Source organism: Thamnophis sirtalis, unplaced genomic scaffold, assembly GCF_051295495.1.
Source record: "Thamnophis sirtalis isolate CommonGarterSnake01/CBP01778 unplaced genomic scaffold, rThaSir2_p1.2 scaffold_4, whole genome shotgun sequence".
Classification (NCBI taxonomy): domain Eukaryota; kingdom Metazoa; phylum Chordata; class Lepidosauria; order Squamata; family Natricidae; genus Thamnophis; species Thamnophis sirtalis.
In genome coordinates, this window is record NW_028261384.1 from 129,417,797 (window position 1) to 129,430,587 (window position 12,791).

The 12,791-nt window shown below is 37.6% G+C and overlaps 1 protein-coding gene across 1 annotated transcript; it reads right to left on the reverse strand.

The window, feature by feature from the left end:
* Window positions 1–2,826: 2,826 nt before the first annotated feature.
* LOC148046554 (vomeronasal type-2 receptor 26-like) lies at window positions 2,827–11,816 on the reverse strand. Its single transcript, XM_087714835.1, has 4 exons — window positions 11,526–11,816; window positions 10,255–10,401; window positions 6,575–6,701; window positions 2,827–3,731 (listed from the first exon to the last, which is right to left on the reverse strand). The coding sequence occupies exons 1-4, from the start codon at window positions 11,814–11,816 to the stop codon at window positions 2,827–2,829; spliced, it is 1,470 nt and encodes a 489-aa protein (XP_087570961.1).
* Between the last annotated feature and the right edge of the window lie 975 nt (window positions 11,817–12,791).

Sequence of the window (12,791 nt, forward strand, 5' to 3'; positions counted from 1 at the left end):
TCGATACGGGACCAAGAATTATGTGGTTGAGAATAAAATGTGTACTGTTGTATCTTGTCATTCATTGTTCGCCAGACATCATAGAGGTCTAATTCCTTCACCATATTTGCATAGGCAGTTGGTAGTTTCCTTCTAGTACTTTTCTTGTGTATACCCTTATAATCAATTTTATCGTCTACTATTGCGTTGAAGTCCCCTAGAATACATATATTTTGCCACTTTATTTCATTTATCCTCTTGTATAGATTTACATTAAATCTTTCTTGTTTTTGGTTTGGAGCATAAATTCCAACTAGTAAAAATTTTTTCCCACCATTCATTATCTCCACTATTAATACTCTACCCTCTTTATCTGCATATATTAATTTGGGGTTCAACCATTCTTTTATATACATCACAATTCCCCTTTTTCTAGTTTGTGCTGACGAGCAAAATGTTTTACCTAATTTTGGACATCTCAACAGGTTATTATATTTCTCTTTAATGTGGGTTTCCTGAAGACAGATTACATCTAACTTTTGTTTCACTAGATCCAACAGTACACGTTTTCTTTTGGAAGTTATGTTAAGACCATTTATATTTGCTGATAGTACATTCGTTTCCCATTCCTCAATTCCTTTACAAGTTGTTCACTTTGAGGGCACCTTTAGATCTCCAATTGAGTTTCAGTTATAATATCCTCCTGTCTTAAGGTTCCTTCTTTATTAAACCTCTCTTCATCTGCTAGTAAAAGTTCCTGGAATTCTTGAGCTTTCTCCAAGGTATCTATCCGGTACTTCTTTTCCCTCCATGTAATTAACATTCCTTCTGGAAGGAGCCATCGGAACTGGATTCTATATCTGTTTAATTGTGAGGAGAGGAAGTTATATTTCCTTCTCTTCTCTCTAACTCTCTGGGGAATCTGCTTTAAGATGAGAATTTATTTACCTTTATACGTTAATGAGTCCCCTCTTATTGTGCTTAGAATGTCCTCTCTCAGTTGTCTTCTCAGCACCCTCACATGAATCTCCCTCAGAAGTCGATGGCGTCTCACAAAGCTTGTATTGATTCTATAGACTTCATCCAGTTCGTTAATGACCTCATTTTTCGGCCTGTCAAGAACTAGTCCCAAAATTTCTCCAATCAGCTCCCGGAGATTTTCATCTCTTGCTTCCTCCACGTTTTCTAATCTCAGATAATATGCTGATCGCTCTAATTCTAGGTGAAGGATGGCCTCCTCCAGGTTTGTGTTTATAGATTCCAGTTTATCCTCTGTTTTGTCTATTTTTTTTCCGCTATTTCCGTTCTCTCCTTAACATTTTGGATTTCCTGTTCATTTCTTGACAATGCTATTTGTATAGCCCCTATACGCTCCTCAATCTTTCCCATATTATTTTTAACTTCACGCATTTCATTCTTTACTCCCTCCAGGCCTTTGGTGACGTTTTCATTCATCTTCAGTATTGCTTCCTGTAGAGAGTCCATTGTTACCTCCTGGCCTTGTGAAGTTGAGGCTGTCTCATCTCCCATCTGCCTGCCCTCAGGCGACTTTTCCCTCACCGGAGTGGATAAAGGAGTTTGCTTTTTGCTCCCTTTGGTTAAAGTTACTGTTCTTGTTGCCATTTAAGTTAATTTGGCTCTCCCCCTTTGAACTGTAAATCTAGTACCTTCTGGTTGCTGTTTGAGTAATTATACAGTACCCGAAGGACAAGCAAGGTAGTTAAACTGGAGCAGAGCTATACAGTATAGAATCAAATAGTTCTGTAATATTTGGGAGGCATCCACTAGCTAAGGAGAAGACGTTTCAGCGTGAAGAGTCAAGAGACGGGAGAGGCCAGAGCTTCTGAAAGTGTTTTAGAGCTCACCCATCAATCACTTCCTGTTGTCAGTATAGTGTCGCCCTTCTATTGTCTCTATCTGTGACTTGGCACCGCCTCATCAGAGTTTTAAAGTTGATTCAAACCCTCGCGACTCACAAGCCTTTTTCCCTTTTTTCCCACGAAGAGGGCAGATCCAACCGACTGTCTTTCTCTTCTCCATCTCGCCCACCGTTAATCCTCCAGATTTAGATATTCCAAAGACTCAGTCCTTCTTTATCCCCTCCACCACTCGGCTCTCTTAAATCTTTCCTGTCCATCTTTACTGGCCGCTTCAACTAAATGCGCCCACACACGTATCCGTGCTCATAACAATTAAGTTATTAATCTCTTCAAATTTAGGCTTTTAAGTCAAGGTCTTATGTTTACCGTCTTTCAATCCGCAACGTTCCCTGCAGCTGTCTTTCCCTTCCTTGTTGAGGGCTGGCAGTCACGTCTTCTGGTCGGCCATTAATCAGCTGACCTCTTTTGCACGTGATCTGAGGGAGTCTCTCGCTTCGTGGGGGGAGATCGCCTTTCTCCCTCCGATGCTCCGATGCTTCCCCTCTCCACAGGTCCTCGCACCTCGAAGGGACCTTGCCTACTACGGCCACGCTCGTGCAAAGACCGGGCGAACCGAGCAGAAGATCTGTCGGCAGCTCGCTCCGGCGCGACGCCAAACCAGACGTTCGTATACTCAATATTATTCTATAAAACCAATTAGAAGGAAGGAAAGAAAATGACAATATTATTTTGGAGGAATAAGAGTTGATGTTCATTGCTTCTATTATATTTATTAAAATAATGGTGGATTTATCTGGGTTAATAATTTGTTTCAACAATTTGTTTAGGGGACAAAGGTAGGAGAAATTGATAAGTGCCTAAAGCACTCAGAAATAATTCCTATGACTTGCAATGACTTAATTCTGCACTATTTTCTTAGTGTTCTTCAGTCAAGGTATCATTTACTGAACAAGTTATGGAATTATATTTATTCTTTTTTGCCTCTCATTAGTTGTTTTTTAGTATTCAGATCAGGCCTTAGTAGAATAACAAAGCATTTGGGGAAAAAGATGCCACCCAATAACCCAGCACTGGAAGATAATATGGAAAAGATCTCCACGGCCACCATATATTTCCCCTTGGTGCTTAGATATGTTGGGAAAAAAGATAACCAGACACTGCAAAAACACAACAGGCTGAAGGAGATGAACTTGGTCTCATTAAAACTGTCTGGTAAATGCCGGCCTTGGAAAGCCACATTGAAACCAACAATGGCCAAGAAAAGCAGGTACAACAAGACACAGTAAAACATGACAGTAGAGCCTTCATTACACCCCAGGATAATTTCATCTGCCACTAAGTTCGTATCAGCTTCTGTGTATGGGGGTGAGATTACAAGCCATATAGTGCAAACAGTGACTTGAAAAAGGGAACAAGAAACAACAATGTGATTATCTAATGGTTTGCCCAGCCATCGCCTCATCTTGGATCCTGGCACTGAAGCCATGAAAGCTAAAATCACAATGATGGTTTTGGCCAACACACAAGAAATTACAACTGAGAAGACAATCCCAAAAGCAGTTTGTCGCAAAAGGCAGGTCACCTTTTCAGGTTGTCCTATAAATAATAAACTGCAAAGGAATGAGAGCACAAGGGAGACAAGGAGAAGGTAGGTGATGTTCCGGTTGTTGGCCTTGACTATGGGAGTGTCCTGGTATTTGATGAAGATCCCAAGCACCACAGTGGCAATGCAAGCAAAGACAATTGTGGCAGTGGCCAAACTGATGCCTAACGGGTCTTCATAAGAGAGGAAAACTATATGTTTTGGGAGGCATGAATCATGATGGTTGTTTGGATACTGTCCTTCTGGGCATGGCAAGCAATCATCCATGTCTGTGGAAAGGAACAAATGAATGAATGAACAAATGAATGAATACATTGCTCTTATTAAAATGTAGAAGTTACTGTATTAATGAAGTATTATTGAAAGAAGTAAGAAATTTAGCAAGATATGCCATGGTTACAGCTTCAATAGGAAGTTCTCTGGAGTTGCAAAGTTATTATCTAGACTGAAGGCACTAATAAACAATGCCTGTAATGCAGCCAATGACAGGCCATATATCTGAATTTAAACTAAGCTTTTGAATTATGTTTTCTGGAAGTTTTTATTTGATTAATTCAATAAGTCTGACACAAGGACCGTTTTTTTTTTTTTGCCAAATGCCAGCACTCTGCTAAAGAACTAATTCCCACAACACTGTCAAACTATTTACTAAGGCTGTATTACTATTCTTCTTCTCATTCTTTCTTTTACCTAACTCTTCCCACTTATGACTTGTTGCTTGCATCTTTGCAATTTATATTGTTTTATTTAGTTCATAGTTTGGTTTGATTGCTTATTTAGTATCCTATCACTATCACTAAGTGTTGTATCTTCTGATTCTTGATTGATGCATTTTTTTAATGTACACTGAGAGCATATGCACCAAAGAAAAAATTCCTTGTGTGTCCAATCACACTTGGCCAATAAAGAACTATTCTATTCTATTCTATTCTATTCTATTCTATTCTATTCTATTCTATTCTATTCTATTCTATTCTATTCTATTCTATTCTATTCTATTCTATTCTATTCTAAAAATACCATATTGTTCGGAGTATAAAACGCACCCCCCCCCAAATAGCATGGAAATGTTGGTGTGTCTTATACATCGAATACAGCCATTTTTGACATCCCAAAGCCCCACCCCTGCATTCCATTTTTTGAGGGGGTAAAAACAGGTAAAAACTGGCTTCTTTTTGCAAAAATGGAGGTGTTTTTGCCTTCCCGCCAGCCCCAGAAGCATTCTGCAGACTTCAGCAGGGCTGGGGGAAGGCAGAAATGCCCCCGTTTTTGTGAAAAACAGGCCAAAATGGGCCATTTTCCACAAAAAATGAAGGGGTTTTTGTCTTCTCCTAGCCCCCAGCGCCCAGTAGCACTCTGCAGACTTCAGCAGGGTTGGAGGGAAGGCACAAACGGCTCTGATTTTGCAAAAAAAGAGCTTGTTTTCGGCCCACTATTCACAAAAACAGAGCTGTTTTTCGCAAAAATGAAGACATTTTTCCTTCCCACAGCCCTACTTACCTCTTTGAAATCTTGGTGCGCATTATACATCGGTGTGTCTTATAGTCCGTAAAATATGGTAAGTTAAAACAAAGTAAGTTATAAAATCATACAGTATATGCAATAGGTGAAAGGTGTATGCTAAAAGCAAAATTTTTAGATGCCAGTTTTTCACCACAAAGGTTGGATATTGAAATTATAGCTCATCATAAATAGTCATTGCCATTTTCAAAACAGGAGACACAAAAAGATTCTGGGGGAGGGCAAGTTATTAAAAGAAATTCATCTCACATCTTTTCTAAAGAGTTTGTTTAAAACTAGAGATTAGCCCACAAATGCTGATTTATAGTGCAGCAGCTACAGTAGTTTGACTAACCTAAAAAGGGAGCAGATGCAAACCATTATTATTAATTGATGCAAATTAGAATATGCATGTGATTTGAAAGAGCCAGCAATGTTTTTGATTAGGTACAGCAGCACATCAGGTCTTCAGTAACAAAGCTAGAGCAGAACAATAAATATAATGCTGATCTTAAGGGAAGTCAAGAGTATTTCATGAACAGTTTGTAGAGTTGATATTAAATTTCCTTAAGTTTCCAGAAGCTGTGTCTTCCTCTTGGGTTTTATTTTGTGGCAGTTAATTAGAGAAGACATAAAGTACTTTCCTACATTTCACTCATCCCAAATGATTTGTAAAATATCCTATAATGCAACATATACAGTACTATATAACATGCTGAAATTATTCCAGATAGGTTTTGGTGGGTTAATATTTATAAACTAATCCTGGGAAAGGCGTGGCTAGATGAACCAAACATTGGAATTAAGATTGCTGGGAGAAATATCAACAACCTCGGATATGCATATGATACCACTCTAATGGCAGAAAGTGAAGAGGAACTAAAGAGCCTCTTGATGCGGGTGAAAGAGGAGAGTGCAAAAAGTTGGGTTGAAACTCAACATTGAGAAATCTAAGATCTTGGCATCTGGTCCTCTCAATTCCTGGCAAATGGATGGGGAAGAAATGGTGGTAGTGACAGGTTTTATTTTCCTGGGCTCCAAGGTCACTGCAGATGTGGACTGCAGCCAAGAAATTAAAAAACACTTACTCCTGGAAAGCATACTAAAAAGCAGAGACATCACTGTGCCAGCAAAAGTGTGTATCAATGTTATGTTTTTTCCAGTTGCAATGTATGGCTGTGAAGGTTGGACCATAAGAAAGGCTGAGCATCAAAGAATTGAGCCTTTGAACTATGGTGCTGGAGAAGACTCCTGCAAGTCCCTTGGATTGCAAGACAACCAAACTGGTAAGTCCTAGAGATCAGCCCTGACTGCTCTTTAGAAGGCCAGATCCTGAAGATGAAATTCAAATACTTTGGCCACCTAATGAGAAGAAAGGACTCACTGGAGAAGAGCTTAATGCTTGGAAAGATTGAAGACAAAAGAAGAAGGTGACGACAGAGAATGAGGTGGATGGACGGAGTCACTGAAGCAGTAGGCGTCAGCTAAAATGGACTCCAGAGGATGGTAGAGGACAGGAAGGCCTGGATGAACATTGTCCATGGTGTCACAATGGGTCAGACATGACTTCACAATTAACAACAACAACATTTATAAATTGAAGAAACATTACCTTTCTGATTTGTAACTTTCCCTTCTGGACATGAAAAGCAGTCATAGCAGCAAAATGACTTTCCTTCTATTTTGACCTTACTTGAACCAGAATGACAATAGTCATTACACAGGGATAAGGGTCTTTTCTGAATGAAGGAGATGAAAAATAAAGGAATCAGTTTGGTAGCTCTGCCATGGCATTCCTTTTATTGAAACATAGATGCATATTTTCTCTATTTATTGTTTGAGAATGAGTTATTGTCAGATGACTATTATGGTGGTCACTGCCTACATGGTGGGTAAGTGTCATGGCAAGCATTTCCAGGTAGTATTCATCTTGAATCAGCAAACTAAGCAATGAGCAGCAAACTGGTTCAATTTATCTCAGATATTGGTCAGTTATCCAAGATAATGGCCACATTCTACTTAACATCAAACTCAGCTCCTCAACAACAGTATGGGAGTATTTTGATATTCTCCTTTAAGATTTTTTCCCCTCACAACCTAGCCTAAGTCCTAGAGTTTTCACTTTGGCAACTTTTCCAGTTCTAAAGAAGACTTGTAATCTTGTACCACTTTTTAGAGCAATTTAATTCAAAACATTATTTCAGTATCTCAGTAGGACTATTGATGTTACAGTTGGAAGAGTAGAATGACCCTTTGAATATTTAGAATGTGGTTTAAGTTATCTTCAAAACTATGCAAAATACTGTAAGTATCCATTTATCTCTTGTAGAGCACACAATGGAGTCCTTCAGAATGTCAACCACTTTAGCCGAGAAATACCTGAGCGGAATAGCACTCTTCTTCTAAAGTTATCAAAAGGTTGTCAAGATAGGTAACGGTTCCCTCGCACATGCATGCTAGTTTTTTCTGGCTCTGGGGGGGGTGTGTGTGCTTATCTCTGTTTCAAAGCCAAAGAGCCAGCACTGTCCAAAGACGTCTCCATGGTCATGTGACCAGATTGACTATATACTGAAGGTGCACAGAGCACTGTTACCTTCCCACCAAAGTGGTCCTTATTTTTCTACTTACATCTTTTACAGGTAGGTTGGCAGAAGCTGGGAGAAATAATGGGAGCTCACTCTGTTACACCGCATTAGGGATTCGAACCCTGACATGCCAACCTTCTGATTGACAAGCTCAGCATCTTAGCCACTGAGCCACCATGTCCCTTTGTCAAGATATTGCCATATAATTGTACACTAAACTATACAGCAGAGCAAATTCAAAACATAAATATACTAACAGCATAAGACTAAATTGTTTCAATAGATGAACAATTCCATGTTTTTTTTTTAATATTCAGAAATATAGGTTAAGCTATGCCTAAATCTGTACAAGATGTATACCTGATTAAATCTTGTGGGCCACACAATGGAGTCCTCATGAATGTTGAGCCAATTAGAAGAGGGAGGGTTTGGGTCAACCCATCCAACTTTGACTTTTGTAAATGTGTTGTTTTCATATGTGACCCAGTTGAAAATATCAAATCCAGCAATTATGTGTCCATTGTCATCAAAGGAAATATTTTCTCCAGCACTGTTTGTTAAAAATGTATTTCTTATAAACCTATGGAACTAATTTGAAGAGAAGATGGGGAGGAAATGAGGCCAGGGAGAACCTTCATAATAATTCTAAAACAATTTAAAACTAAGATGAAGGATCAGTGATGATGATACCTAGTTTGAATCATGGAAGACATACAAGAAAACAAGGAATTCCCCATTACAACCCTGAGCTACAATTTTTCTCTGTTATTGGTAAGATGAATAATTTGGAAGGGGAAAATACAGAAATAGGAGGAGGAGGGGGGAGGGGGAGGAGGAGGAAATGTTCAAGTCAATTGCCTGGACAATACCTGAAAGTTTGGGAAAGAAGTTTGGAAGACAAATTGCTTTTAATATAGGAGAAATTAATAGACTAGACTAGACTAGACTAGACTAGACTAGACTAGACTAGAATAGAATAGAATAGAATAGAATAACAGAGTTGGCAGTGACCTTGAAAGTCTCCTAGTCCAAACTCCTGCTTAGGCAGGAAATCCTACACCACTTCAGACAAATCCATATCCAACAGCTTCTTAAAAACATCCAGTGTTGGAAGATGTTGGATATCCATTTGTTGGATAAAGGTAAAGGTTCCCCCCGTACATATGTGCTAGTTGTTCCCCACTCTAGGGAGCAGTGCTCATCTCCTTTTCAAAGCTGAAGAGCCAGTGCTGTCAGAAGATGTCTCTGTGGTAATGTGGTCGGCATGACTCAATTCCGAAGGTTCATGGAACACTGTTACCTTCCAACCAAGATGGTCCATATTTTTTTACTTGCATTTTACGTGCTTTAGAACTGTTAGGTTGGCAGAAGCTGGGGCAAGTAATGGGAGCTCACTTCATTACACGGCACTAGGGATTCAAACTGCCAAACTGCCGACCTTCTGATTGACAAGCTCAGTGTCTTAGCCATTGAACCACCACAGCCCTTAATTTGTTGGATATCCATATCCAAATTATTCTCACTGGGTGTGCTGTCCCTTTTTAATCTGTTTTATTATTCCCTTCCCCTTTTTCCTGTTATGTTAGTTTATATTTTAATGTTTAACTTGGTAATGTAATAAACGTATTATAAAATCATTACATATTAATTTGTAGAAAATGTTTGCACTGTATTTACAGTTAAAGAAACAATATCTACATCAGTGTTTCTCAATGTTGGCGACTTGAAGATGTTCGGACTTCAACTCCCAGAATTCCCCAGTCAGCGAATGCTGGCTGGGGAATTCTTGGAGTTGAAGTCTGGACATCTTCAAGTCGTCAACATTGAGAAACACTGATCTATATATAAAGACATACTCAAAGCATAAAAATATACAGAAATATGTAACACTATACATATTTCATCTCTTCTTAACATTCTCAATACATACTCAGAAGCTATATTTAAAAGGGAAAAACCATAAAGAGAAATTTGTTCCTTTTTTAATGATATAAATTTAATTACTTTAATTTTTGTAGTTTTCCCCAGAAGGTAGCCGTCATTATATAGATTTATGAGTTCAGAGAAGAACTGCATTTTTGCCTCTTTTATATCTATTTCCCAGCACTTAAGTGGGTAATAATTTAAGTGGGCAACAATATTCTATGCTGCAATGTCTTTAATTGTCTATTAAAAATAGCTCTAGTACATTCATGGAAGATACCTGCCAGGGCTCTCCAAGTAGATATTTTTGTTTTCTGCTTTTTATCATTGTCCTCTCTTTTGACTTCAATGAAGTTATGGCATACAAAGCATGTGCCATAATGTAAACTGCATTGTAGATACTATAACTGTGGCCAGACATGTTTGTATCAAATAGGGTTCTAGGCAGATTGTCCAATTTTTCTTCCCCAGTACAGATATTCTTATCCCCCTCTTCTAGGTTGGAATTTGAGAAATCACAATTAAATACATCTTCCCAGAAGATTCTGATAAACCCATCTCTATTTTCTGAAGCAGGGCCTCTTTCCTTCTGAAATTTCTGGAATCCTCTGGGATAGTTTGTATGCACAGCAAGCGATAGAGCCCCATGGAGGAAATGGATGTCCCAATCTCTTGACAAACCAGGACATGCAAAATCCATTTGGGCTGTCATAATCCACACTCGGCTTTCAATTGCTACGTCATAAAATTTTGAAAAGTGGAAAATTGTCCTTAAGACACTAACTGTTTGCATTTCACCTTGAATAATAACAGTGTTGGCACTACTTCCTGTGACAATACGTGAGGTTGCAAACCATTCCGTGGCTGTTTCAGCAATGTCACTGGAAAAAGATATTTTGGGGAATGCTTCTAAGAAGTCCAGACAAATACCCTTCCGATAATAAAAGGGAAGTATATCCTGTACAAAGACATCTCCATTGTCATCATCAAAAACAATCGCACCGATCCAGGTCCACTTGAAATGCAGTAGTAACTCTAGAATGCACAAATATTGATGTGTCCCACTTGGAAACATTTGGTGAAAAAAATATTCTTTGCTTTTGTCATTTATTATTGGAGAAGACCCGTATAAGATCTGAACCAAAAAAATAAATAAAATAAAAATGGGAAGAGCTCGGTAAGAATTTAAAAAATGAACCTCATACTTTTAGTAGAAAAAGAGATAATCAGAATTGTTTTCATTATTTTTTTCTTTATAATATATAAATCTTTAAAGTATATAAACCTTATATACTTTTATGATAATTTAAATATTTCTTATGACAAATCTGCAAAGTAGTATATTTTTTTCCTAGACCACAGGAAATAGAATGATTTATCAAGATTTTTGCTATTGAACAGTATTGATTACAATCTTTACATATAAATTTAGACTTTTCAAACCTTTTTTCGAAAACTCCTGATCAGTGATTCTCAGTAAAGGTAGAATTTATAAATATTGAAGTATAGATGTATTTCTGGAAAATATTCCCATTTATAATAATTACAACACAGTTCCCCAAAAATTTCAGCACCCAAATATAGACTGATCTACTTTCTCAGTATGTCATAAATAAATTAACTAGCAAACCAATAAGATTTCCAGTTTCTATCTTTCATTTACAAAACTATCTTATATATTTATTTATTTAATTTAGTTAGTTAGTTTCTCAAACATGTAAAAAATAACAGGTATAAGTATAAACATAAATATAAACATAGTAAATGGGTAGAAATAAATGGAGACCGTAGAACAGGGACAGTAGCCATGTTGGTGCACTTCTGAATGCCCTTTATAGATCTCTTAGGAATGGGGGGAGGTAAACAGTAGAAAGTCTTAGGTTAAAATTATGGGGGTTTGGGGATGTAACAACAGAATCAGGTAATGCATTCCAGGCATTGCCCACTCTATTCCTGAAGTCATATTTTCTGCATTCAAGAAAATATGGTAACATTAAGATAACATTATGTTATCTTATGGTTAATAAACCAGAATCTTTCATATATTTTTTTTACCTGTGGAATCTTGTAGGTGCTCAAGATGTTAGTCATGTGGAGGCAGACTTCAGAAGTAGGTCCTCCAATGACTCCCACAATCCTATTCTGAATATCACATTTGTAGTTAGGGGTGAATTTGTCCTGAGTGGATAGAAGTTCCATTGAGGCAAGATAGGTCCACCTTGCCAAAAAATTGCTGTTTAAGATGTGGAAGCCCAAACTGACATTGGGTAAGAGTTGGCGATTCTCATTGAGTTCCTTCACAGCAAATGCCAAGGCCAGGATGTGCTGGTAATTCTGAGTGAACATCCTAGGTTATGAGCAATAGTTTCCAGGTTACCACATTCTTTAGATCTTATGACTAATTCTATATAGATTAGGTCATTCTTGTAATGGACCTCATGAAAATAGAAGACTTATTGTATCGCATATGTTTGAAAGATACTATTTCTAATCTATAATCTATACATTAATAGTAGCAATCTCTTCTGATGAATTAAATTCACCCCAATATGTAACATACTTTCATGTATTAAAAGCCAGAAGAAGATATTGTCTGTCTATAAGAAACACAAATCTATGAAAGCAATAAAAATCTGGACAGTAGTATATAATTGCTGCACAGAATAAAGAAAATGAAATTGTAATTTATATCAGATCACCTGCCTGGGATGGTTCAGATTAATCAAAAGATAGCAGGGAGGGATCCTTGGTGATCTCTAACTTTGTTTTTTGCAGATGTTTCGTCAGCAACATTAGCTAATTTAACAGAATAACAGAGTTGGAAGAGACCTTGCAGGTCTTAGAGTCTAACCTCCTAAATCAAGAGACCCTAAACCTTCCAGACAAGTGGCTTTGCACTCTTTTTCTTAAAAACATCCAGTGTTGGAGTAACTACAAGTTCTGGAGGCATTTGGTTCCACTAATTAATTCTTCTAAGTGTCAGGAAATTTCTCCTTATTTCTAGATTGCCTTTCTCCTTGATTAGTCCTTGATTAGTCTTCTTGTCCTGCCTTCAGGTGCTTTGGAGAATAGGTTGACCTATTCTTGTGAGATACTGTTCCAATATCTTTCTTAGATATTGGAACAGTCACTGTTATAATGTATAATGTATATAATGTATAATATAACATGAAGTGTGTGTTTGTGTGTTTGTGTGTGTGTTTGTGTGTTTGTGTGTGTGTTTGTGTGTGTTCTAGAGAGGAACTTTAAGTTTTGAAAACAGGTAAACTTCTTTTCTATTTTGAGGTTTTCATTATTTCAAAGTAGAAAATATTTTTATAC

Excerpts from the sequence above, each read along its gene's own strand:
- LOC148046554 (XM_087714835.1), bottom strand. The coding sequence starts at position 11,816 with ATGTTCACTCAGAATTACCAGCACATCCTGGCCTTGGCATTTGCTGTG. Across the intron at positions 10,402-11,525 it reads GCACCTACAAGATTCCACAG|GGTATTTGTCTGGACTTCTT; the intron begins GTAAAAAAAATA and ends TATTATCGGAAG. Across the intron at positions 3,732-6,574 it reads GAAAGTTACAAATCAGAAAG|ACATGGATGATTGCTTGCCA; the intron begins GTAATGTTTCTT and ends TCCTTTCCACAG.